The 22,679-nt window shown below is 40.6% G+C and overlaps 1 protein-coding gene across 4 annotated transcripts in view; it reads right to left on the reverse strand.

Moving 5' to 3' along the window:
- The window catches only part of STARD9 (StAR related lipid transfer domain containing 9), a 110,991-nt gene that overhangs the window by 9,234 nt on the left and 79,078 nt on the right, over nucleotides 1-22,679 (reverse strand). For all 4 annotated transcript variants that reach the window (XM_065636546.1, XM_065636545.1, XM_065636544.1 and 1 more), the window contains 3 exons: nucleotides 17,093-17,283; nucleotides 12,322-12,790; nucleotides 232-11,451 (listed from right to left, as the gene is read on the reverse strand). In XM_065636546.1, coding sequence (XP_065492618.1) covers nucleotides 232-11,451; nucleotides 12,322-12,790; nucleotides 17,093-17,283 — 11,880 coding nt within the window. The remainder of the gene's footprint in view (nucleotides 1-231; nucleotides 11,452-12,321; nucleotides 12,791-17,092; nucleotides 17,284-22,679) is intronic.

The following is a 22,679-nucleotide window of genomic DNA, read 5'->3' on the forward strand; positions in this document are numbered from 1 at the left end:
GACGCTAGATTTGAATTACACCGAATCTTATATTTTCCCTGTTTTCTTGAAGCAACCCCAAAATTTTTTCTTACATGCATTACTTGTGTATAAAATAAGCTTAATACTGTATGTCTTCACAAATAGCTCACTCAGTGTGACTAAGTGATTAAGTGCTCATTACTAAATGTTATTTATGCTGCATGAAGCGTATTCAGAACACTCAATACAACGCTACTTTAAGTAATTTACCTTTCATAAAGTTGCTGCTTCACTGGAACGGCCACCAGGTCATCGGCGGTCCCGCTCTGCAGGACCCTCAGCAGGGCGTCCGTCTCCCCGATGCCGTAGCTGAGCTTGGCCTCAGCCAGCTCCACGGTGAGCGGCTGCTGGTGCAGGTCCAGGTGGAGGCCGGACATGATCCGGGCGCGCTCCCTCTGAAGTCGCTCGATCTCTCTGCTCCTGCTGTCACCGAGCTGGGTCTTCCCTTCCATTTCTGTTGCTCGTGTGACTCCAGGTTTCTTTTCCGCCTGACTTTGTAAATCAGTCACGCTGCCGCTCAAGCTGAGTGACGAAGGCGGAGGGCTGCCCTTAACACCACACCAGTTGCTAAATTTATTGTGTATGGGCAAGTCACGGAGACTGTAGCTCCGAGGCCTGCAAGGCTTTGTAAAAGTAGTATTTTTGTTGAGAAGAATTTCAGTGTCACATTCACTTTCGGTGATATAATCTGTATTGTCGTCTTGGAAGGAAGTTTGCGCATCGCTCACATCAGAGGGCGGGGGAGGGCAGCTGTTCTCTTTGTTCCAGAAGAAATCGTGAAATTGTAGAGAAGACGCTTCTACCAGAGGTTCTGAGGATGTGCCAGCATTTGTCTTGCTTGAATAAGTGGCATTAATTTTTTTATTAAAAAGTAAGTCAGCATTTGGAAGTGAGTAGTTATGGATCAAAGCAGTATCAGAGTTACCAACGTATTTTTCATGTCCGATTCCAGCTGAAGAACCTTTTCCTCCTCTCATGACATACATAGAACGAAGCGAACGTGTCAGTGGGCTGCGGTCTCCGAGGTCACCTGTTAAAACTTCCCTGTGGCCCGACACCTCCAACATACTGCTGGAGTGATACAGTCGTTTCGCACACACGGTAGTGTGGGTGTCAACCGTGAGTCTGTGCCGTTGTTCCAAGTCTTTTGAAACATCCCGCCCTAAAAGTTCTTTGGCCGCTTTCTTATCTGAGAAACTTCCAGATTTCTTTCTTATGCCTTTATATTCTCTAGAAGTGCTAGATTCACTGTCTGTTTCTGTCTGTGAAAAATTGTCCACATGGGGTTGCGTGCTGGAGTGTGGACCTGCCCTCTGCTTTCTCTGGCTGTGAAGGGGACTTGAGGCACCACTGGAATATCCAAGGGGTTCCTTAACAGGGCAGACAGACTTGCTGAAAGCAGTCTGGCTGCTGGGACTAGCACTAAGAGTAAGAATAGGGGAAGAGGCCCTATCAACTAGCAGGGTGTTTTTGTAACAAGATTTTCTTTCTGCTGGAACCTCTAGTTCATTGACACTTTTTTTATCCTGAGTGTAAGATGATCGAGACTGAGAGGTGCTATTAGTAGGGCTGCTAACTACAGTGCATGAAGAACTGTCTTGCCCTGAACTCAGCAAAGATGATGTGACAGATGAAACTCTGGTACTAGCGGAAGCAACATTCTGGTGTGCATTTAATGATGTTTTCTGAAAATCTAACATAGGAGTGGAGGTTCTGGGTAAGAGAGGCAGACGCATAAAGGAGTCTTCCAGAATGCTGTCGAGACTGTAATGGAACTCAGGATTGCCCAGATTTCTCATCTCTGTTTGTTCTTGTGTTCTTTCTTCAAGAGAGAGTGTTTCCTCTTTCCTTTTGGGAATCTTACCTACTGCATCTGCACTTACTCCTTTCCAAACAATGTTTACTGCCTGAGCTTCCCTCAATTCTTTTTCCATTTTTGGTTCCACTTGTTTTTCTTCACGTTTCCTTTGAGGTTCTTCCAAAATCTCAGTTTGAGTGCCTACATCTGCTGTAGTCTGAGTGCAGCTATCTGCTCTAGTAGCCTCTTCCATTCCTCTTTGCTTGATTTTGGCATTCTGCTCATTATCTATGATACTCTGATGGGAGAGGTTTCCCAACAGCTCAGAAGTGTTCTGAAGAAGCTGTGACAGATGCATGGAAAGGTTCTGCATGCTTGTCCAAGAAGGAGGTTGATGAAATAAATCTCTGTTTGTTTCCTGCCTTCTTGCAGAAACATCTGTATAACTTCTCTGATGCCTCCTCTGCCTTTTGTACCGTCCTGTAGTTGCTGTTTGTGTACCCTGTTCACAGGTAATCCCTGGTAGTGTTTTGGAAGACCTTTCAGACTCAGAAGGATATAACAGCACAATTTCATCAACCTGCACTGAAGAGTTACTAGGTTGTGCAGAAGGATTCTCAAATTCAGCAGTGTTATTTTCTGGATTAGTTTCCGGTGTTTTGCTGGATACGTTGCTGTACTGCTTGGTACTGTCACTTGAGTATGCAGATTGAAAGTCTTGTCTGATATTGTCCCATCCTTGAAGACCTTCAATGCTGCTTAAAGTGCTCGATAAAACTTTTGCTGTAGCGTATGAACTGAGATGAGAATGAAAAGGAGAATTTTGAGAATTCAATCCATTGTCTACACTGGAACATCTCATAACTTTACGATTTTCAAGATTTAAAGGAATTTGATTGCAAGAGACATCACTTGCACTTCCAAAAACATACTGTTTCCAGCCAATTTTGCACGATCCATCTTGTTGCCATGGATGAATATATGGGTTGATATCACTTGAACTAAAATGCATTGTATCTTTATTGTCTTGCAAAAATAAACCTGCTTCTGGCTGATATCCAGCTTCTTCAGCTTTCCCTTCACTACACTGAGCTACAGAGCTACTCTTTGAATGGACATCTGCTTCTGAACCTGCAGAACTGTGGGCTGTGTGCAGTAAGGATGATGGAGATTGAGTAGCACAGTCTTTTAAAGACTGGCTGCTTTGGGTTCTTGCTGCAAAATTTTGTAAATTGTTGGGATCATAGTTTGCCAGCTTCTTAGTTTGCACTGTTCTTTGCTGAAATCTGGGTTTAGATTTAACCTGTAGAAAGTTCTTTGATTCCTGCTTTGAAAATCTTTCAACTCCATATAGATCATCTTCAGTTGGTGATGGAGGCTCTACACTCATATTCAAATCTTGTAGTGATTTAGATGCAGAATACAACAAAGGATCTGCCTTAGATGAAGCTTCTGGAGTATATTCTATATCAGAGGAGACAGCAATAGCTGGGGCTGACAGTCTGTGACTTTGTAAATAAGGCCTCTGTTCACTTTGTTTATAGTTCTTTGTATTCCGTGTAGTAGAATATGATCTTTTGCTCCTCAATTGCACCGATTTGTATTCTTGAGGAGGCAAATAATGGTTTTCTGGTAAAAACTTTACAGAGGTACTTTCATTATTCATTACAGAAAACTTTAGTCTTTCTGATTTCAGAGTCTTATTCCTCATTACAGTGTTTTCCGTTGTTGAACAATTGGCATCATCAGCAGGACTATCAATACTTGAACGTGCATTATTTTTGCAAAGTAAAATCTCTTTTCTACCATCTGTATTTGTTCTGTCTGGCATCTGTTCTATCTGTTCACCTGCAGGCACATACTGACCAGTATCTTGCAGATCTGCGGGGTTTTTTTCAAAACCCAAGACAGCGTGATACAGTTGTCTGGGATCAGTGCTTCTGCTGTATGTGGGATATGTTGGACTAAATGAATTGCAGGTGTGACCAGGATCCACATCAACATCTCCTGGATGCAGATTTTCCAACATTGTAACTTCTGAGCATATTAATTCATTTGCAGAATTTGAGGATATATCAGTTTGCTTTTCAGCAGGTTCTCTACTTGATGTTTTTCTCTGCTGTGTTTTTACTGCAAAATGTTCAGCCTCAGTATTCAAATGCAATTCCTCCTCCATTCTGTTAAGTATTTTTCTCATTTGTCCCTCTTTAACAAGAATTGCCCTTCCAGTATCCCAAAAAGGTAATGATGGTAATAAAAGGGAATTATCACTTAGTACTTTCTCTATATGTTCTGTGCAAGCTTCTTGTGGTGGAACTTCACCCCAGTGGTGCTGATCAACTTTATTATCATTGTCAATTTTTTTACAATTACTTCCATATACAGGTTCCCCATCTACAGCTGATTTTTTATATGAAGTAGAATCTGTGTCTGATACCGGAAAATGCCTGTTTTCTTTTGCAAGAGAAAGTAAAATACTTCCTGAAGCATGTATTGGTTCATCAAATACCACAGCCTTATCAGACTGAGTGTCTTGTATTTGCAAAACAGCAAGTGGAGAATCTTTCAATATACTTGTATGTGAAATATTGTATGTGCCGGTTTCACCATGGCCTGTATCTGCAGTTAAAGAAGATTCTGAAAATGGTGTTAAGGATGGGCGATTGACACTTGCAAATGCTTGGGGAAAATCTCCTTCCTTTACAGAGCACACATCTGCAGAACCAGAGGACATTTGCTCAGTAAAAAAAGTGTCTTGAAGTGAGTCCTCAAGCTGACTAAATATCTGAGATTTTGAGTCATCAAGTAAACAAGTGTCAAAAGCACTGAAGTTCTTGGAGCTTTGAAATGGTGCACCAGTTGGAGGATCTTCTGCAAAGTAGGACAGAAGGGACTTTGATTCTTTACTGCCAGTCTGTTCTTGGCTCTGAAGAGTAAGCGAGCCCGATTCTGGTACAGTCACACTAGAAGTGTTACTGTAGTGTTCTAAGCACTTATTAGTTTTATTTTCTTTTATGTCATCGCAATTCTTGAAAGAACCTTGAATTATTTTCTCCTTTTGATCTGTTGTTGCAGCTTTTTCAGGGAGTTTATTATCATGAGCATATGTGCTCTCTGTAATTGTAGAATTACTTTTCTTTTCATCTCCTTTTTGAGAAACATCAGGAAAAGTTACAGATACACTCAAATCAGTTGATTCACTTTCAAAGTATTTTGTTTCTTCAGAGACAACAGCATCTTTTTTACCTTTATCTCCATTGCTTGCAATCAAAACAGCTGCAGATGATGCTGGACAATTCAGGAGACCAGGAGAACATTCAGAAGTGTCCGAGTTCCTATTGTAATTTACAAACTCTTTACTACAATGTGGATTTTCCCATGGAGACTTGTTCGGGCCTTCTGAAAGGGTTGAAGCGTTCTCAGAAACAGTGCTGCCTGGCTGGTCTGTGCAGCCCTCTTCAGAAGTCCTGTGTCCCTGATTTTCTCTGGGCTCACACGGATACTCAGCTGCACTAGGAAACTTTGCATTTTCATTTTTACTGTTTGTTGTAGTATAGCTTGTGCTTAAAAATTTCGCCTTCTCATCATGTGATAAACTCCCTGAGTGAAGTACTTTCTGAGTGGTATTAATACTGGGAAACATTTTTTGCAAAGAGATTTCTAGTAAAGAATGCATTTCTTCCCCCTCTGTATCTTTCACCACTTCTTTCTCTGAAGTAGAAAGCAGGTTTGAATTACCCGAGAGCAGTGAATCAGGCACAATGGTACCCTTCTCCTCTTGAGCTGTATCTTCTATGGAATTAAGGCAGTCTTTTGATAGTTTATTAAAGATTAAAACCACACTGTGTTCTTCATGAATGTTGTTAGCATCCTGAGTTAAACCTTCAGAAGAATCCAATTTTTCCAAGGAAAATGAGTTCCCTTTGGCCCCTTCCTGAAGTACAATAGTTTCAGACTCAGGATAACCTGTGCTGTCGGGAGTGGAAGAGCTGTTCTCTTTGATGGGTTGGCCAGACACGGCATAATCGGTTGTATTGTTAAATATAAAGGATTCTTCCTCCTGCCGGTCCTGCGTGGTCCTGGTTTGCAGAAAAGCTACATTCTTGCTTTGCATTTTATCAGGAAGATATTTGTCCTCTCCCGTGTTGTTGACTGGGACAGGTGTACCAACACGGACCTCGCTCTCCAGTAACGTTTCATAGTAAGGCAGAACAGCTCCAGTTCCAACACTGCAGTCAGATGGCTTTGTATGCCCTTCCAATGCAGTGGGAACACTTTGAACAAGATGGAAATCATCACTTACTCCAAGATATAAAAGGTGATTTACAGACTGGCATGGGGAGTCTTTAAGTGAACCTTCTTGGTTTTTTTCAGTAGACTTCAGTGTTGCTGGTGGATTTTGTTGCTTGCTGATATCTTCATTATTTCTAGAAAAGCTAGTAGACACCCACTGGTTTTCTCTTAAGACTTCATTTAATCTGCTGTCATCGTGTGTCATTTGGCAGCTGTCTTTGTTTTCAGGGAATAGTTCATTCAGGTTTTGTGAAATTATCAGTTCTACCTTCTCTGTGTTTTCTACAAACATCTGCTTTTCTTTGTCTGTTTTGGCCATTTGTACAAGATTCATCAAATGCACTTTCTCCTCCTCAAGTCTGGAGCCTACTGGATCCAATTCACAAATATCAGGTCTTTTTCTAATGATACTTATATTCAAGTTTTCTGAAGTGCCATGCTCAGGATATCGCACAGAGCAACTCTCATACATATGGCTGTCATCTTTAATGGGGAGGCTTTTAAATTCTTGTTCAGTTCTATATTGGTCAGTCCTGGTACTATCATCAACTGAATATTCATCTGCATCAATATCTTCCATGACTGCATTTGTCATATCTGTAACAGAGTCCACTGAGACATCATCTTCACTCATTTCAGTAGCATCATGGTATCTTGAATCATCTTCTAACAGTATATTCTGTTCTAGTCCTGAAGCTGTCAGGTATCTTTCAGGGATCTTAAACTGATTTAAAATTTCCTCATTGTCACCTCTGTCACAATACATCTGATTTAGAGCTGGTGACTCTTCAGTAAATAAAACACTTTCATCTGTGCGTATGACTTCTCGCCTTGTAATAATCAGCCCCTCAGTGTTTGTCACAGTAATTTGTTCTTCACTCCCAGTCACTTCACATTCATTGACCTTGTCTTCCTGGGGCAAACAGTTTGATACACACTGTTCAGTTGAAGTGCTAGAATTTACTTGTCCTTCGCTTTCAGATTTTGCTAAAACATTTCCTTGCCTACTTGTGATTAGTACTGTTGCAGGCGCGTCCTCTGTATTAAACACATTTTCTATTGTTCTGTTCATCTGTAAAAGCCTCTCACAAGTGTCAAGGAAGCCTGAAGTATTCTGAGTAACTTCTGTTGTGTGGGAACACACAGCTGAAGGAGTGTTTTGGGGAGCAACAGAAAACTCTGGTGAATAAATACCTATTTCTATCTCCCTTTCTTTTTGGCACAAGCTGCTTGTTTCAAGTCGGCTGCCAGAATGTATGAGCACTTTTGATTCCTGAGTGTGTCCTCCCCCAGTGCTGGCTACCTGCAGGTCATCTTTCTCTGCCTCTTCACGCGTCAGGCACAGATTTGTATAAAACTCACACTGACCTTCACAAGCTACAATATCGATAGGTTTCTTTGGATTCTGAGATAGACTAATGCCTTTAAAATCCTCACCTCTACTGTCTTCAGTTATACTTTGGACTTTGGCTACTGCGTAGTCAGGTAAACTTTCGGTCTGTATGGATTTAACTTCCAATGCATTTTTTTCTAAGTTGATTGCACTATTTATTAATTTTGTTATTTCTTCATCAGTGTTTGCTTTTGTGCTCTGATAAGGAACCATAGTTTCTTCTGGATCAGTTTCTGGGCTTCTTAAGAACTTGGATTCTTTATTTATATATGGACTTTCCTCTTGAGAAACAGCAGCTGATGTATTTGTGTTGTATTCAAACACTCTTCCAGATTCTGAGTTTACATCATCTTCAACAAGCAAGATATCCTCTGGGCAATCACTTTCAGGAAAGGCTTCTTTCTCTTCTCTTGCTTCAAGTAGAGATTTGTTCTGTGGTTCTGTTTCCAAGAGAATGGCTGCATCAAAGTCCACAGAAATGTCGGTCATCTTATGCATACTGTTTTTCTGCCCTGTTGATTTTGAAGAGCACGTCGTGCAAAAGCTGCCAGGGGGTACATCAGAATAACTTTCTGTGGCACTGACTTCCATAGCAAGATTAGATGTAGCATCACAATCTCCTTTCACTATTGTGACATGCTCCAATAGTTTATCGCAGTTTCCAGTCTCAGATGCACTTTGAAAAAGATTAGCTTTTGTCAAAGCTTTGTAAAATATGCTTGAATTGGATTCTGGGAGAAAATCATTTGTACTCTCACAAACAGCAGCAGGGAAGGACTCGGTGTCTTTCCCATTTACATTCACTCTGAGATAACTTACTTCATTTACCCCTAAGTTTTCATATTTGGATGGAAATTCTTTCTGAACTACGGCCTGAGAGTTCAAGACATTGTGTTCTTTGCTTTCACTGCTTTCTTCTCTTATATTATCAATGCATAGTGTAGAATCTTCTGAAAGTTGTTGGGATAAGCAACTTACCTGACTGTCTGCTAGAGCACATTCATGGGAATAATGTTTTGAAACAGGTTTGGTTTTGTATTCATAATGATTCAGTGAAGACAAGTCTTCATCCTTTGGTTCGTATTCTTCATTATCTCTGCAAGAAGGCACCTCTGGCACAATCTCTGCCAAGCTATCTGTGCTTGTTTCCATACAGATAATCTCTTTTTGAGACACCTCTATTGGTGTTGCAGATTGGTCGTAACTTGCACTGTGAGCAACAACTAAAGGGTTGCATCGATACATTGTCTTCCGTGAGGAAAAATCTGTCTCTGTTGTTACTTCTTCTGCAGATATTTGTTCATAATCCATTTCTTGCATTGCTTCCAAATTACCCTCCCCAGATCTGAGGAGACCTACTGTTACAGCTGATTCTGCTCCTTGTCCCGCTAACGGCTGAGGCTCGTAACTGCTTACTAGAGAGCAGCTCTTATTTGTTAAGTCACCGAGAAAGAAACCTTCATCACAACATGTTGGTATTTCCCTTCTTGGAAAAAGCTGCCCATGGTTTCCAAACTGGGTTTGTTTTACTGCAGATGTCTGTGTTGAGGTCATATTATGAGCGAGTCCTGTAGAAGATTCAGCAGCGGGTGCACTGACAGATGCACTTCTGCTGCCTGAATCTGTCATACTTGATTTTGTCATCAAGTTATTGTAGTCATCACTGAGGTCATCTTTTTCAGAAGCTCTGAAGAAATCATTGTCTAAATCTGCATCCACACGGCCATTTCTCTGCTCAAAAATGTTCATGGGCAACACAGAAAGAAAAGGTGTTTTTTTCACATCGTGGTCTTTTGGCAGCTCTGGATGAGTTGTGGGGAGAGAATCCCCCTCTCTCCTAGATACCAGCGACAAGCAGTCTGCGGTGGAGGCGCTTTCCAAAGAGCTGAATGTTTGTGTGCATTCAGTGGTGGACCTGTAAGCAGAGAATTCATTCAATTGCTCTTGTTCAGGATGATTTGACCTTGAATGTTGATAATAATCATGCCTTGCTGAAATAGGAATGAAAGAGGAGCTTGGTCCTACTGAGCTAACAAATGAGGACATGACATCTTGAGATTCCAAGGAAGAATTTTCATTAGAGTTTGTCCATCCCTTAAGAATCTTATTTAATGATCCACTCTCAGAAACTCTGCTTGTAGTTGTTATTGTTTCAGGTAAAGGTAATTCTGACGTGTCAGAGGAGAAAACTGTGTTTATTTCGTTTATGCGATGTGATAAATGAGTAATGCTGTGTATCTGCTTAGAGCCAGAAACAAAAGAAACCTCAGCAGCTGACTGCTTTAGATCATCTTTCTTCAGCCAAAACTCTGGTTTGCTCAAGGAGCACAGATGAGCTTCTTGAACTTCCAAATTTTCATGGAAAGAAGGTGCTGTTATTCTGGAGCTGCTGATGTCAACCTTTGAGTCACAGGAGGACCAAGCATCAGTAGAAAGCAAAGGATTTCTACCTGTGTAATACAGTCTTCTATCAAGAGACCTTTCTTGTTCTACCAAGGAAACTTTTGTCCCCTCCAGCAACTGCTTGCAAGCAGGCTGCACTTTAGTGTCCAAATAAAAGGAACTGCTCAGCTTCAGATCATAATTCGTCCCTTCTGTATCTCTGTCGCAGGCCTTGGATTCATGGTCTTCATCAGTCTGTATAGTTGGTGATCTAGGAGTTTGTAACTTCCAATAGATCTCTGCTGGCACTTCATCAGATGAATCAGATTTTGATTCTTCTACCAGATCTTCAGCTGGCATCTCTTCTCCATCAGCTAAGCTGTCCAGAGAAAAGCTTCTTTCAGGCTTTCCCAGTCTCCTATGAGCTGCGTATGATGTCACCAAAGATGAAATATGGTGATCAGTTCTGCTTTTGTAAAGTTTAGCTGGCTCTTGTTGGGCCTTTGACTTGTGAAATCGGCTTTTATTCTGCTTTTTGGCTTTATTTTCCTTTTCTACCAGAGAGTCCTGTGACATTTGACTGTCATCACTCTCAGAATCTTCTGGGTTGGCAAGGCATTTATTTCTGTCAAAATCTTCTTGTTTCAGTTTCTCTGTGAAAGTTTTTGCATAAGCGCAGGAGAGAGAATCTACAGAATAGGAACTGTCAGTATCAGAAATCTCATTTTCCTCATCCTCTTGCCAGTTCCCCAGCACATCTGTGGCTGTTTTGGACACTCCAGCACTCAGCATCTCAGCACTGTGCCACCTTTTTTCAGCGTAATAGAGTGGTGCCTGTGTGTTCATCTTAGTGAGATTTCCTACCGATGTTGCCACCATCAGAAATTCTTGCTGTTCCACTGATGATTTCTCATGACTTGGCAAGGCTGAGTTCAGCTCTCTTTTCCAGTTCTTGGCTGTTTGGTTTAGATGTGCTGATGGTGGGTTTCCATACACTGTTTTCTTCATTTCTTTAGGAAAGTTTTCTGGAGAAGACCTGTGGCCTTTTCCATTGATATCCATTCCAGTCTTTTTATTGGATACCTGAGCTCTATTTTGTTCTAGATTGCTACTTGCAGGCTGACTTAAATCTCTTAGCACCTTTGCTTTTGTCATTCTTGTCCCTGTAATAAAAGTTTCAGGCTCATCTTTCTCCTTAAAAAGATCAGGAGAGGAGCCTTTAGAGGTCTGGTTTTGAGATCCAGCTTGCCCTGGGTTGTCATCCAACTTTGCAATTTTTTGATCATTTTTATTGATATAAGCCATGATACCCAAATCATTAGAATATTCTTCTGCTCTTTTTTTATTTCCAGATGAAGATGGGTTTTGTTTTTCAGTTAGCTGCCTCTGGACTGAAAAGAAGATCCCTTTTTCATCATTAAGGTCATCACTCCCAGGAATGTCTTTACCTCTTCCGTAAAGATATTCTACAGATGACAACTTCCCTGTTGTATTGCTTTCACAGCATTGATCAGTATTTGGTGAGGTAGATAATTTTGAGACAGTCTCCCTCTTCAACAAACAGCTGTGGAAATAAAAAAGAAATAAAGCCAAATCCTTGCTTGAATAAAATACTTAACAACGCTTCCACATCAGTGATGTCTTGTAGTTAAGAGTAACAATGCATGAAGCAAAATTCTTAATGCTTTTCTAAAGCAAATTCTAGCAGAGAATAATAAAAAAATTCTGTCAGTAACCATACAATCCCCTAGATATCCTGAAATATGTTCTGCAACACAAAGGAATAGGTTGATGCTATGTCGTACAGCTTGGTATTTAGTCTCTGTAGGCTCGAGAAGCTGCAAACATTAGTTAGAAATAAAGGATGATTCTAAGTCACAGAAATCCACTCAGCAGAGTTTAGCTATTTCCTTCCCCCAGGACCATGCTGTGATAGACACCCGAGCACCCCAACTTTTTGGCATTGTGTAGAGATGTTTATTTAGCTTGAGAAAGGCTGGCCAGCCTAAAAGACCAAACCAGAATCACTCAAATGATACAAATATTCTGAAGGAAGAGTTTGACACTAATCAAGAGAAAATGATGCAGACGTAAGTATTTACCAGCAGTTTGAAGAAGGTAGGAACAAGAGTTAAGCCAGTCCTGGAAAGCATTCACGAAGAGGTAAAAAGCGCAGAAAGGCTTGAGGGAGGAATGTGCAAAACAGCGAGAAAGACCATGTCAAAGAGCTAAGCAGGGAATGTGCTGTACCAAGCTAAGGAAAAAGGACAAACAGCTCCAGTGTGACAAACAACATAGTAAGTTCATGGATATTGCAAGTTTTGGGACTGTTTCAATACATTGAAAGACATTCTGGATTACAGGTGGCCACTGAAAATACCTTGAATTTAAATTACTTTTGAAAGTGCAGAGGAACTGGCAGACATTAACTCACCTGGGTACCTGGGGCACTCGTGGGTTACAGAATGAACGCTGCCTGTGCTGCAGTGACTTCCTTCTCTTTTGCAAATGGTGATCCAAAGAGGACAGTACAGTGTTATTTTCATTTAGGACTTGGGATTGTTTCACACACTCTTCATGGAACCAGCAGCTAGCTTCTAGCTGCTCTAAGTTTTGCTTGGCTTCCAATAACTTCTGCTTCTTGACTATCCTTTCCAGCTGGAATTTGACCTTTTTCCGTCTTATGTTTCTTTCTGCCTTTTTTAATGAGTGTCTTCGCAAGAGCTCCAGCTGCACCAGTCTCTTCTTGTTCTGCTGCAGCAGGGAAGGGCAGATTTCCAGCCCAATGGAGCTCTGCACCTCAGCCTCCGCGTACAGCACAGACTCTGTTTGCACTGCAAACTCCCTCTGCTGCTGCTGAAGGGCAGCCAGGCGTTTATTCTCATTTATAAGCCACTGCTGGTCTGTAAACAAAACAATGATTGAAAGGAAAAACATTTTTTGTTACTATCTTCTTTCTTAATTTAATCAGCCTTGAGAGCTCATTTAAGAACATAATTTCTATACATATAGAGTGGAGTCTTGACAAACTATTTAGAGAAAAATGTATCATTGCTGCACTTTATTGATCACTGAAAGCCTCTCCATTGGGATAATGCTTTGAGTAACATCTGCAAGATATAAGCAGGGCCTTCACTGATACAGCTAAACACACTAGTAGATAAGACCTTGCTTGTAAGCAAAAAGTAGAACACATTTCAATTTCTCAAGGATTACGCTCCAATGTCACCTCAATTTTATTGTTAAAATGTAGTGGAAGCATTAAAAGGCCGGAGTTTAATTCTGTGCACTTTTCAGACAGAGGGTATATATTCACAGCAGTGAAGTATGAGTTCATTAGCTTTTTACTGTGACATATGCTACTTCTGCTTTAATTATTCTGAAGAAACTTGTTAAACTTTGTATTTGTTACTTAGGGAATGAAAGTCTGTGCACTGAGAGCAGACTTAACAAGGGAACTAGAAGAGGCAGTTGTACAGAGCTAAACAGAGCCACTGTTAGTGCAGCAGATGGAATTTCAGACACACACTCATGAACATTTGGCTAATAAATTCCCACATTTTGAGTGAAAAAATAAGCACTTGTGCAATCTTAAAATGTTACTGACTTCTCATCACAGCATTTCAGTGGTTTACAACTATTCTAAACTAAATATTTCTCTTTGTACTTTTTGCTCTTCCCCATTCCTCCTTAACTTGATTGAACCAACAAAAACCACCTGCAAACTATTTTCTCTCACTTACCTAGGTACACTGAAAATGAGGGAGCCCAGAGCCATGCTAAAGAACTTTGTTTAGCAGAGGAAAGGGCGATTTCTGTGCTAAACCTTAATGGTGGCAAGTTCAGTGTGCCTGAAGGCTTGACCTCTCCATGTCCCAGCTGGGATGTGCCTCATTTGTGGGGGCAGCTACCAGTCCTGTGGATGGGCACGCAATCTTCCAAGTGGGTTTAAGACAATGCTACAAGGAACCCACTGTATAGGTACCTGCTGGACAGTTCTGCCAGCCTCTCTAAACCCATCAGATGGCAGCTTCCCAAGCAACACGAACCTTCTGTGGCACCTGGCAGGGTAGAGCAACAACCACAAATTTACTACCTGTTGCAACTACTGTTGCTCCAACAAGCACTTGCCAAAACAGCCAGATGGAGCCCACATATCTTGTACCTGAGCACTTTAGCATGTAAGGTACTTGAAATAAATCAAATGCTCTCATGGCAAGGACACAGGTGAAGCCAACACAACCCTTAGCTATCAGGATGAACATAATTCCAACAAGACAAGCTCGTTCCACCAGTCAGTGCATATTTCTCATTAAATCACCACCCTCCTTCTTTGCTTCTGCTAATGCACCCCCATTTACTTCATAAATGCTAAATATGCTCACAAATCAACTGATTAACCTATTTTGATAATAAAATATGTTACCCCTGCTTACACAGTCTTCTCTAAATATTGAGAACCTGATCTTTGCAGTCAATGAGGAAGCAGTAGAAACACAGAACACTAGGATGATTTGGTTTTAACCTTGGATACAAGACTACTTTATTCCTTGCAGGGGTTATGCTTAGAGGATTTTCAGAGTGCACTGGCTTCAGCCTGTGATATCATGAACTGTAACAATCAAAAGAAGTGATTATTGAGATCACCACTACCAGATTGTCTCTGATGGCTTGGGCATATTCTCTTAATGAAGCAGATTTTGTTCATTTTTATGCTGCTATACAAACATACATATTGAGCTGCACAAAGCAAACGAAAAAAATATCCTTAGCTGAAAAAGCAGTGTACAAATCACAGGCAAGGTTCCTTGTCAAGTAGAGCATTTCTCAAACAACCAAAGCTTTTCAAAGCACTTTTGTCTAACTAGCAGCCACATTCTTCTGCCTGGGCTTACCTTCGATTTGCAGTCCTTTACTGAATAAGCAACATTTTGTTGCTTATTCAGGGGGTTAGGAATTAAGAGGTATTTAAGTCTGGTATGATGAATGAGGGCTACCCGCAGCCCTGCACGGCTGAGCTGCAAGAGAGGAATTTGGGGCTGTGGAAGTTTCCGTGATGTAAGAAATCATTAGTACATAGGCACTGTCAGCATCACTTGCTTGGCGACTACTGATCTTGTTAAACATACTTCATTAGTGACCCCTACCACAGAGAGCCTCCTGTCCTGTTCATGTTGGCAGCTCTGAACACAGCACATGCACAGAACTAGGAATTCTAACTCTTATGGTTACTCTACGGATAAAAGCAAAGCATTTTAGTCATTCTTTTAGTTATTTTTTCTTAATACCATTTTAAATTTTCACATGCAAAGCTTTTTTCTCATCTCTTTATTTCCAGATCTGTCCTCCTTAGCATGTTGCTAGCAAGTAGAATATTTGGCAGATGACAGTTTCCCTGCAACAGAGCAGCAAGCTCTAAGATCCTAATTAATCCCTGCTCACAAGCTTGCTTCTGTCAGCAGCTGAGACAGAGGGCGCAGCAAAGGTGGAGAACTTTGGTGGGCTGCCAAGTGAAGAATTGCATTTGGCTGGCAAAAACTACCTACCTGGCTAAGCTTTGTGTGAACACAGCAAAAACAGCAGAACTAGATGGAAGCAGAGAACAAGTCTACAGAGCTACGAAATAAAGATATTTTGGGGGAACTCTCCTGGTTCTCTGTACTATCTACATATCCTAAGCCTATTTCTGCTACATGTCATCATCACAATTTCCTTTTAATCTCTTCATCATGGCTGGCATAATTGAAAGATAGCAGACTGCACAAGTTTGGGTCTGAGAAGCTTCCAAAACCTCATTTTTCTTCTTCCAGGAACCAATAGCAGGTTTTGCCAATTGGGAACGGTGCCTCTCTAATAGGCATACTTTGCTTATCAAGAAACCTGGACCAAATAATTCTTTAGAACACAAACTAGAGAATACTGTAACCACCCAATTTCAGTGGTCAAAAACATGTCATAGTTTAAAGTGTTCCCAGATCAGTCTAAACTCATTAAGGGGCAGCCCAAACCCACCAAGACATCTTGCTGAATATGTCTGCCGGCACTCACAGCAGCACCTCTGGGAGCCAGGAGCCACTGACGCTAAAAAATAGCTCTCCAAATACGCTGTGGCTCCACCTTCTGACGCAGCTATTTGCCATTCAAAATCTGATCACTGATCTTGCATTTAGAACTCTCACGTGACACTGTAGAACATCCTAGAAATAACTGCTAGTTGAACCAAAGCATGCCTCTCTTTTTTTAATACCGTTTTCGTTTAGAACAAATTCAGCAGGGGAGAAGGCAACACCACTAATTAATCATCTTTAGCGTAAATCAAACCTGCATCTTATTTTTAATCTTCATTTGTTGCACTTCAGTTTCTACCACAGAATATCTTCATACATTTTCTTCATATTATAAAAGGGCTGGGGAGTGTGGAAATATTGACTATATTAAAGCCAGTGAAACTCTCCCTTAACTGGGGCTGGGATTTTAGCTCTGAACTTCAGTGTTCCACCTACTTCTCAGATGTGTTTTTTTTGTTTTCCTTGTTTAGAACTCACATAGCAACCACAGAAAATTCAGTTCGAGCCATCATCTTATGCCATGGCCCTGTTTTTCCTAAGAAGCGAAATTCATTAAAACCACATGAAAATGGTCTATATTGTCACAGGTGACATCATCAATGAAATATGTAAAGAGAGTACCTCAACTAACACACGTCGCTTCTTGGTTTCTGTCACATCTTGTTGTTAGAGCAATTTCTCCTGAAAGCTTATGGTAGGAACTACCACAACCATCTCGGTTTCAGTCTCCCGGAACAACTCACTGGATGAAGCACGGGTAGATCACAAGAAAAACACGACAGCAGGCTCGCTCTACATTGCAATGCGGCAGAGTTGCACCACGGATGTGAGCAGAGCAAAGCTGCAGGGAGGGGAGCAGCTTGGGAGGCAGGAGACTCAGTGCCCGCCCTCCCCAGCAGCCACCTGCAGAGCTAATGAAACACTGCTGCTGATGTGCTGTGAAGGAAGCCCTTTAGTTCTGTTAATCGAAGCTTAATAACTGTTCTCAAGGGAAAGGCACTGTAAGAAAAAACTAGTAATAAGCCATAATGAAAGTTGCACCCATAATGTGAAGCATAACTAGGCCAGGAACACCAAGAGTACAAAAGGATGCAGCAATGGAAGGGAAGCGAGAGAGGGGATGAGGCAGGTACCCACTTTCTTGGATCTGCTGGTTGATTAGCGCTTGGTCATTTTCTAGTTCCCGCTCTGCTTTGATCTGTCCTCTCAGGATCTGCTGCTTTAAATCCTCAACGTAGAGCTGCTGCCGCTGAATTTGTTTTCTGTGGAAAGCCTCCTGGTCTCTCAGTTTCTGCTTGTACTCTTCATGCACAGCATCTATCTCTCTGCTGTTAGAAATGTTGACAGTGAATTTAAACTAGAAACAAATACCGAACATTTGTAATAAAACAAGTCTTCTTACTAAAGAAATACAGCCAACATTCAAGATATTGTTTTGCTCAATAAGGGTGCCTTAGGACAAAAATTCGTGATGGTAAAGTAGCTGTCTATACGCACGTCACAGCAGGCTACAGTCCTATATCACAAATGCCAGCAAACATGAAAGCTCCTGTGGTGAAGCAGAAAATTTAATAACTAGAAAGATAACAGCAAAAAGAATCATAAAAATATTGTCACTTCTCATTGTGCTGTAGATCTTCCAAAAATTAAATTGGGGAGGGAGGGTTGTTTATATGTGATGAAATTTTACAACCACTATATAGGATATTTGTCATCTAAGTACTTCAAAGTGCTTTACAGAACGGACAAACATTCTTCGCTGTTTTCAAATCAAAAATTTCCAACCTAGAAAAGGTTACAGGCATTATTAAGATTACAGTGACAGTTGCTGGCAGTACCAAGAACTTAATCACTCAATTCTCTGTTGGATGCAACAACTGTATTAGGTTACTGCTTCTATGTTTGGAGCAGAATTGTGATCAGAAAAGAGACCTGTGAAAAACTGCGCTACAGTCCCCTCCGAAATGTTTGGTTCCTGACTGAGTGCCAAAATTTTACATGCACACAGACACAGAGAGTAACAATCAAAATAGTATCTATCCTTAGCATGACTCATGATAATATTCAAAATACATTAACCCTGTGAAAGGAATATATATTCTACCTGTTCACATATTATAATCAGAAATTCTTGAAGTTATATTATATATAAAGGTGATATGTGATCTTTTCCCCTTGTTCTATTTCTAAATAGCACATTATTATATGTAACCTCAGAAAATTAAATCTTTAGGTCTCGAAAAATGTTTTAGTATGTTTTACTAATTAAGTAAATGATGTATTTATTATAATGATGTATTTATTATACTTAAGAGAGCAAAAGTATCAAAACTCTAAAAAGCCCCTGAAGGTCAAAAGAAAACAAAAATATAATTTCAAAGGGAATGCTTTGGAAACATCATGTTGTTTGTAAAGTCATTACCAATACAAGGTCACCTGTATGAAAAGAACATTTGACCTTTGCTACATAGGAATTAATTTGACATCTCTATTTAGAACTGTAAGCATGTGTTCAAAGCAACCATTTCTACAGCAACAACTGTGATTCTGTGTGTTAGATTAGCAGACAAACTAGAGGAAACAATTAAGCAGCCAAAGTCTACAAATCTTCTGGAGTACTTTCATGTGGAACACACATTTCACTTGCTTAAGAAGCAGTGGGAAAGCCTCACTACACAAAAACCTGAAGTTTCTCAGTAATTTACAGTATTACTGTGATCCTCTTTTGCTCACCCGAGGAAAACAGAATTCAGTTTGTTTTTAATGTTTATGTAAATGTAATGCTGGTGAGAATAACTGAAAAGGAACATCACCTGTTCAGTTGTCTGGCACGGTGCAAACAGTCAAGAGTACAAACTTTGCTACTGTCATCTGCTAAATGGTTTGTGCCTGTTTAGGACCCACAGGAACAAATGATAAGAATAGCAGCTCCAAGATCTGTTTGTCCTTGGCTTGGCTACAAAGACGCCAACAACCTGTGATTTGTAATTTTTTCCCCTTGGATAGACTTTAATTGATCCCCAGGAAATAGGAGTGAGGTGCCTCATTTCTCATTCAGCTGAAGTAGGTTTGAACTGACACTTCCCTGCAGCACTGAAACACTTATATGGCCATTACAAATCCCCAGCTGTTCAGGTATTTCTAATGCCACCAGCTACTGGGGGACAAACTCAGAGGTTAAAGCTAGACTGGTTAACTAAAGAAGAATCACTTTTAGAACACAGTATTAAATCTGAAGGATCTCCTTTAGGAAAAGCTCCTGTGGTTTTAATGGTAACTCTGAAGGAGGCTTTCCCAGAATGCTGCTTCCAGGTTATCTTCCACATTTTCCAAGGGAAATGTAATAGAGCAGCCATATAATCTGGAGGTTAAAGTACTGATCTGAGACAAAACCTCTCTGATTTTGGAGCAGTTTTATCACCTCTGTGCTTTCACGTACTTAGGCTGCAAGGTCTTCAGGGGGAGGACTGCCTCTGGATTCCTGTGCACTAAACCTAACAGAGCCTGGATGCCAGCTAAAGCCTCTTCTTGCTGATATGCTAAAACTAACAAACCTTAATAGCAATTGCAAATGTTAAGCCTCTGCGCATATTTTGATGATGGGGTAGTCTTTAATCTGTTTTGCTAACAGACATATAAAAGCTCTGATTCCTATAGTGGTATGAAAGTTGAAAAATGTGAGTCTGAATGTGTTACTGGACAATTGCATGACCTTGGGCAAATCACTTAGTCTGAGACGTGTGAAAGAAGCAAAGTACATTCATCCAGTAGAGTGATGAGGATCAATTAACATTATCAAATATCAGAAAGTCAAGTATCAGAAGAACTGATTTATATTCATTTATCATTATTAGCACCATTCTGATGGTGCTTACTCAGGAAACTGAGGCTGAAAAGTGGAGCATGATAGTAAAACAGCAGACACAGAATTCTTGTTTTGCAACTGTTTACTAAAACCAGATAAAATTCCTCTTACAAAATGTCTCATATTCTTCCTAACCATGACTTTCAGCTCTCAGCTACCCTTTTCATGAAATCGACCTATCACAGTTCGAACTGTTTATAAATTGAAACCCAGAGCATTTAAGTATATGAAACAACTCAGTGTTGCATTTCAATCCCAAGACCTCACAGTGCTTGGAGAGGTGGTTAGGTAACATCTGTTTACAGCTGGGAGAGGCTCCCAAGTTCTTCTCATACTTTCCAACAACGCTGAAACCACATCCACACCCCATATATATTATGAAGTATCAGAGAACAAGCAATGCAAACAATGCACATGAAAGCGTGTTGTTTGCTGTTCTCAGCAGCATTAGTGTATTCCCTCATGTGCATGGAAATGCCTTTTTGCTGAACTAACATGAAACTGTAAGAGCTTTTCCAACAGGCATGTGTGTTTGCACACAGAGCAGAACACGATGGAGACCAAACTGATGTTATTAATCACAGCTCCGTACTATGACTACACCCCAAAAAGGGAGAGTACACAGGGGCAGACCCATACTTCACTTTAAACCTTGAAAAAAACCCCACGCACAGCAACCATTACAATATTATTACTAATTTTGTTCTGGTGATGTTGGTACATTTCTCTCCCTTTAAGGTTAAAGTTTCTGTAATAAAACACTGTTTTGCTGAAGGTATATATATGATTTGTGGTTGTGCTGATATTTCAGTGCCTCTTCGCTTCATCTCCTAATTTTTAATAGTAAAAAACAAAAGCCAGGCAGGGTAGCAAAGACAGGTCTGAATACAGAGATTGTACACTAATCACCTTTTTATGAAGTTGCTTCTTAAAGATGGCTTTCTCAAGTGGAACAAAAATATAATGAAAATTCATGCAGAGCCTCTTACGTAATACTGGTGTGCCAGAAGATGTTTTTCTTCTGACTGTGAGAGCAAAATGACTAGCTGGTTTGGGATACAGAAACTGCTGAAACTAAGAGCAAGAAGTAAGGATGCTCCCTTTCTACCTTTGAGCATGCTATGTCATGTCAACACACTCTTGCTGGTTTGTGGAAATAATACAATGAAATAAACTAAAAAAGAAGGTGACAATGGCCTAGAAAGAAAATAACAGGATCACACACACTTCACAGCTAAATCACCCAAGAGACAATTTAAAGAACAATCAGTTTGTCTAATATATGTTTGATTAAACTAAAAACAAATATCAATCCAGTTAACACAAGAATTTAGCGATATTCTATAACAGGTAGATGAGATTGCTCATTTCTTCCATCTAAAATATCTTAAATCAGATGTACTGTTAAATTTAGACTTGAAATACAGGAATACTATGAGATACAGGATTCAAGCAGAGACAAATTTCTGCTATGGCTTGTATTCCTGCTTTTCCACATAAGCAATCTACACTCAGTATAGCTCTAGCAGGAAATAATATAACCCCTGGACAAACATAATACAAACAGCTTCATTTCTATAGGTAACAAGACATACATAAAATGCTGGTTTCACAGGATCAGCATACTCTGGCATACAGCATATTAAAAAAAGCAATCCAGCACAGAATTTCATAAAAGCATGCAGATTTCTAGGTGCACCAAATGCAGCAAGAAGTGGCAACAGTTACCCCTCCTCCAAGTAAATCTTTAAAAACAGCAAGTAAAATTACAACAACAGAAAGACACCAACCTTAAAGACAAATTACTGAGAAAATTTTCATATTATACCACCGCTGCTGGATTGTTTTTCCCCTTCATTTTTCTCTCCACAAAGTTTGCATGATGCATGCTAAACGAGCCATCTGTAAATCCACATCTTTTCCAGCCTGTTTTGTCATCAGCTCTCTGGGATCCTATTGTGCAATTCTCCTCCCCTCTTCCCCAAACACTTCTGCTGCTGATGCAGAGGCTGGCGGCTGCTACAGCATAATGCAGTTTTCAGTAACTATGGCAGCAATAGCTCTGTGATGAGGCTGAATGCCTTCTGCAACAAAATCTTAAGGCTCAAACAGAGAAAGCTCCAGTATAAAGAACCACTTTTGCTAAAATCTGAAATTTGCCATTTTTCCCAAAGAAAAATTCAGTGAAGTTAGCAGTCTTCGAGTCCCATTTTTCTTTTACGAATGATTTTTTCCAGGGGAAGAGGAGTTAATAATAAAGCAGAAAAAAAATATGTTGGCAAGGCATTTTGCACCCTTGCAGATCCCAACACTGAGAGCAATCAGGAGGCAGGATTACAGCCACTGATACACATCCATCCCTGCTCCATCCTCCTCCTCCACCCGCGTCCAATCTGAGGTCCTTCCCGCAGGGCCCCAGAGCATCACACCGCAGCAGGCACCACGCATGGGATTGTACATCTGCTTCTGCCTTGCACAGAGGCTCAAACCTCTCCCTTCTCCTCCCCAAAGTAAAGGGAGAAGCGATGAAGGAGACACGAAGACCTTGTAATATCACCTCCTCCAGCCATCTGGAGCAACGCCGCTCACACAATACAAAGCAAAAGCTGGGGGCTGGTGGGCAGGAGGTGGGAACCAGAAATAAGTCAAAATAGCCAGCAGAGTCATAAACCTTTAGAAATAAGGGACCTTTGGCAATGTACACAGAGATTAATCCCCTTCATAGAAATTGCCATCAGGTGAAGGATCATTTGGATTTCTGATGAGCTGGTTTGCTTACAGAATTTTTTGCTTTGTCTAAGCCCCCAAAACAACAGTAAGGCAATGATTTATTTAAGGCAGCCCTATAAATACACTTCT

This window comes from Caloenas nicobarica, chromosome 5 (assembly GCF_036013445.1).
Source record: "Caloenas nicobarica isolate bCalNic1 chromosome 5, bCalNic1.hap1, whole genome shotgun sequence".
Lineage (NCBI taxonomy): Eukaryota > Metazoa > Chordata > Aves > Columbiformes > Columbidae > Caloenas > Caloenas nicobarica.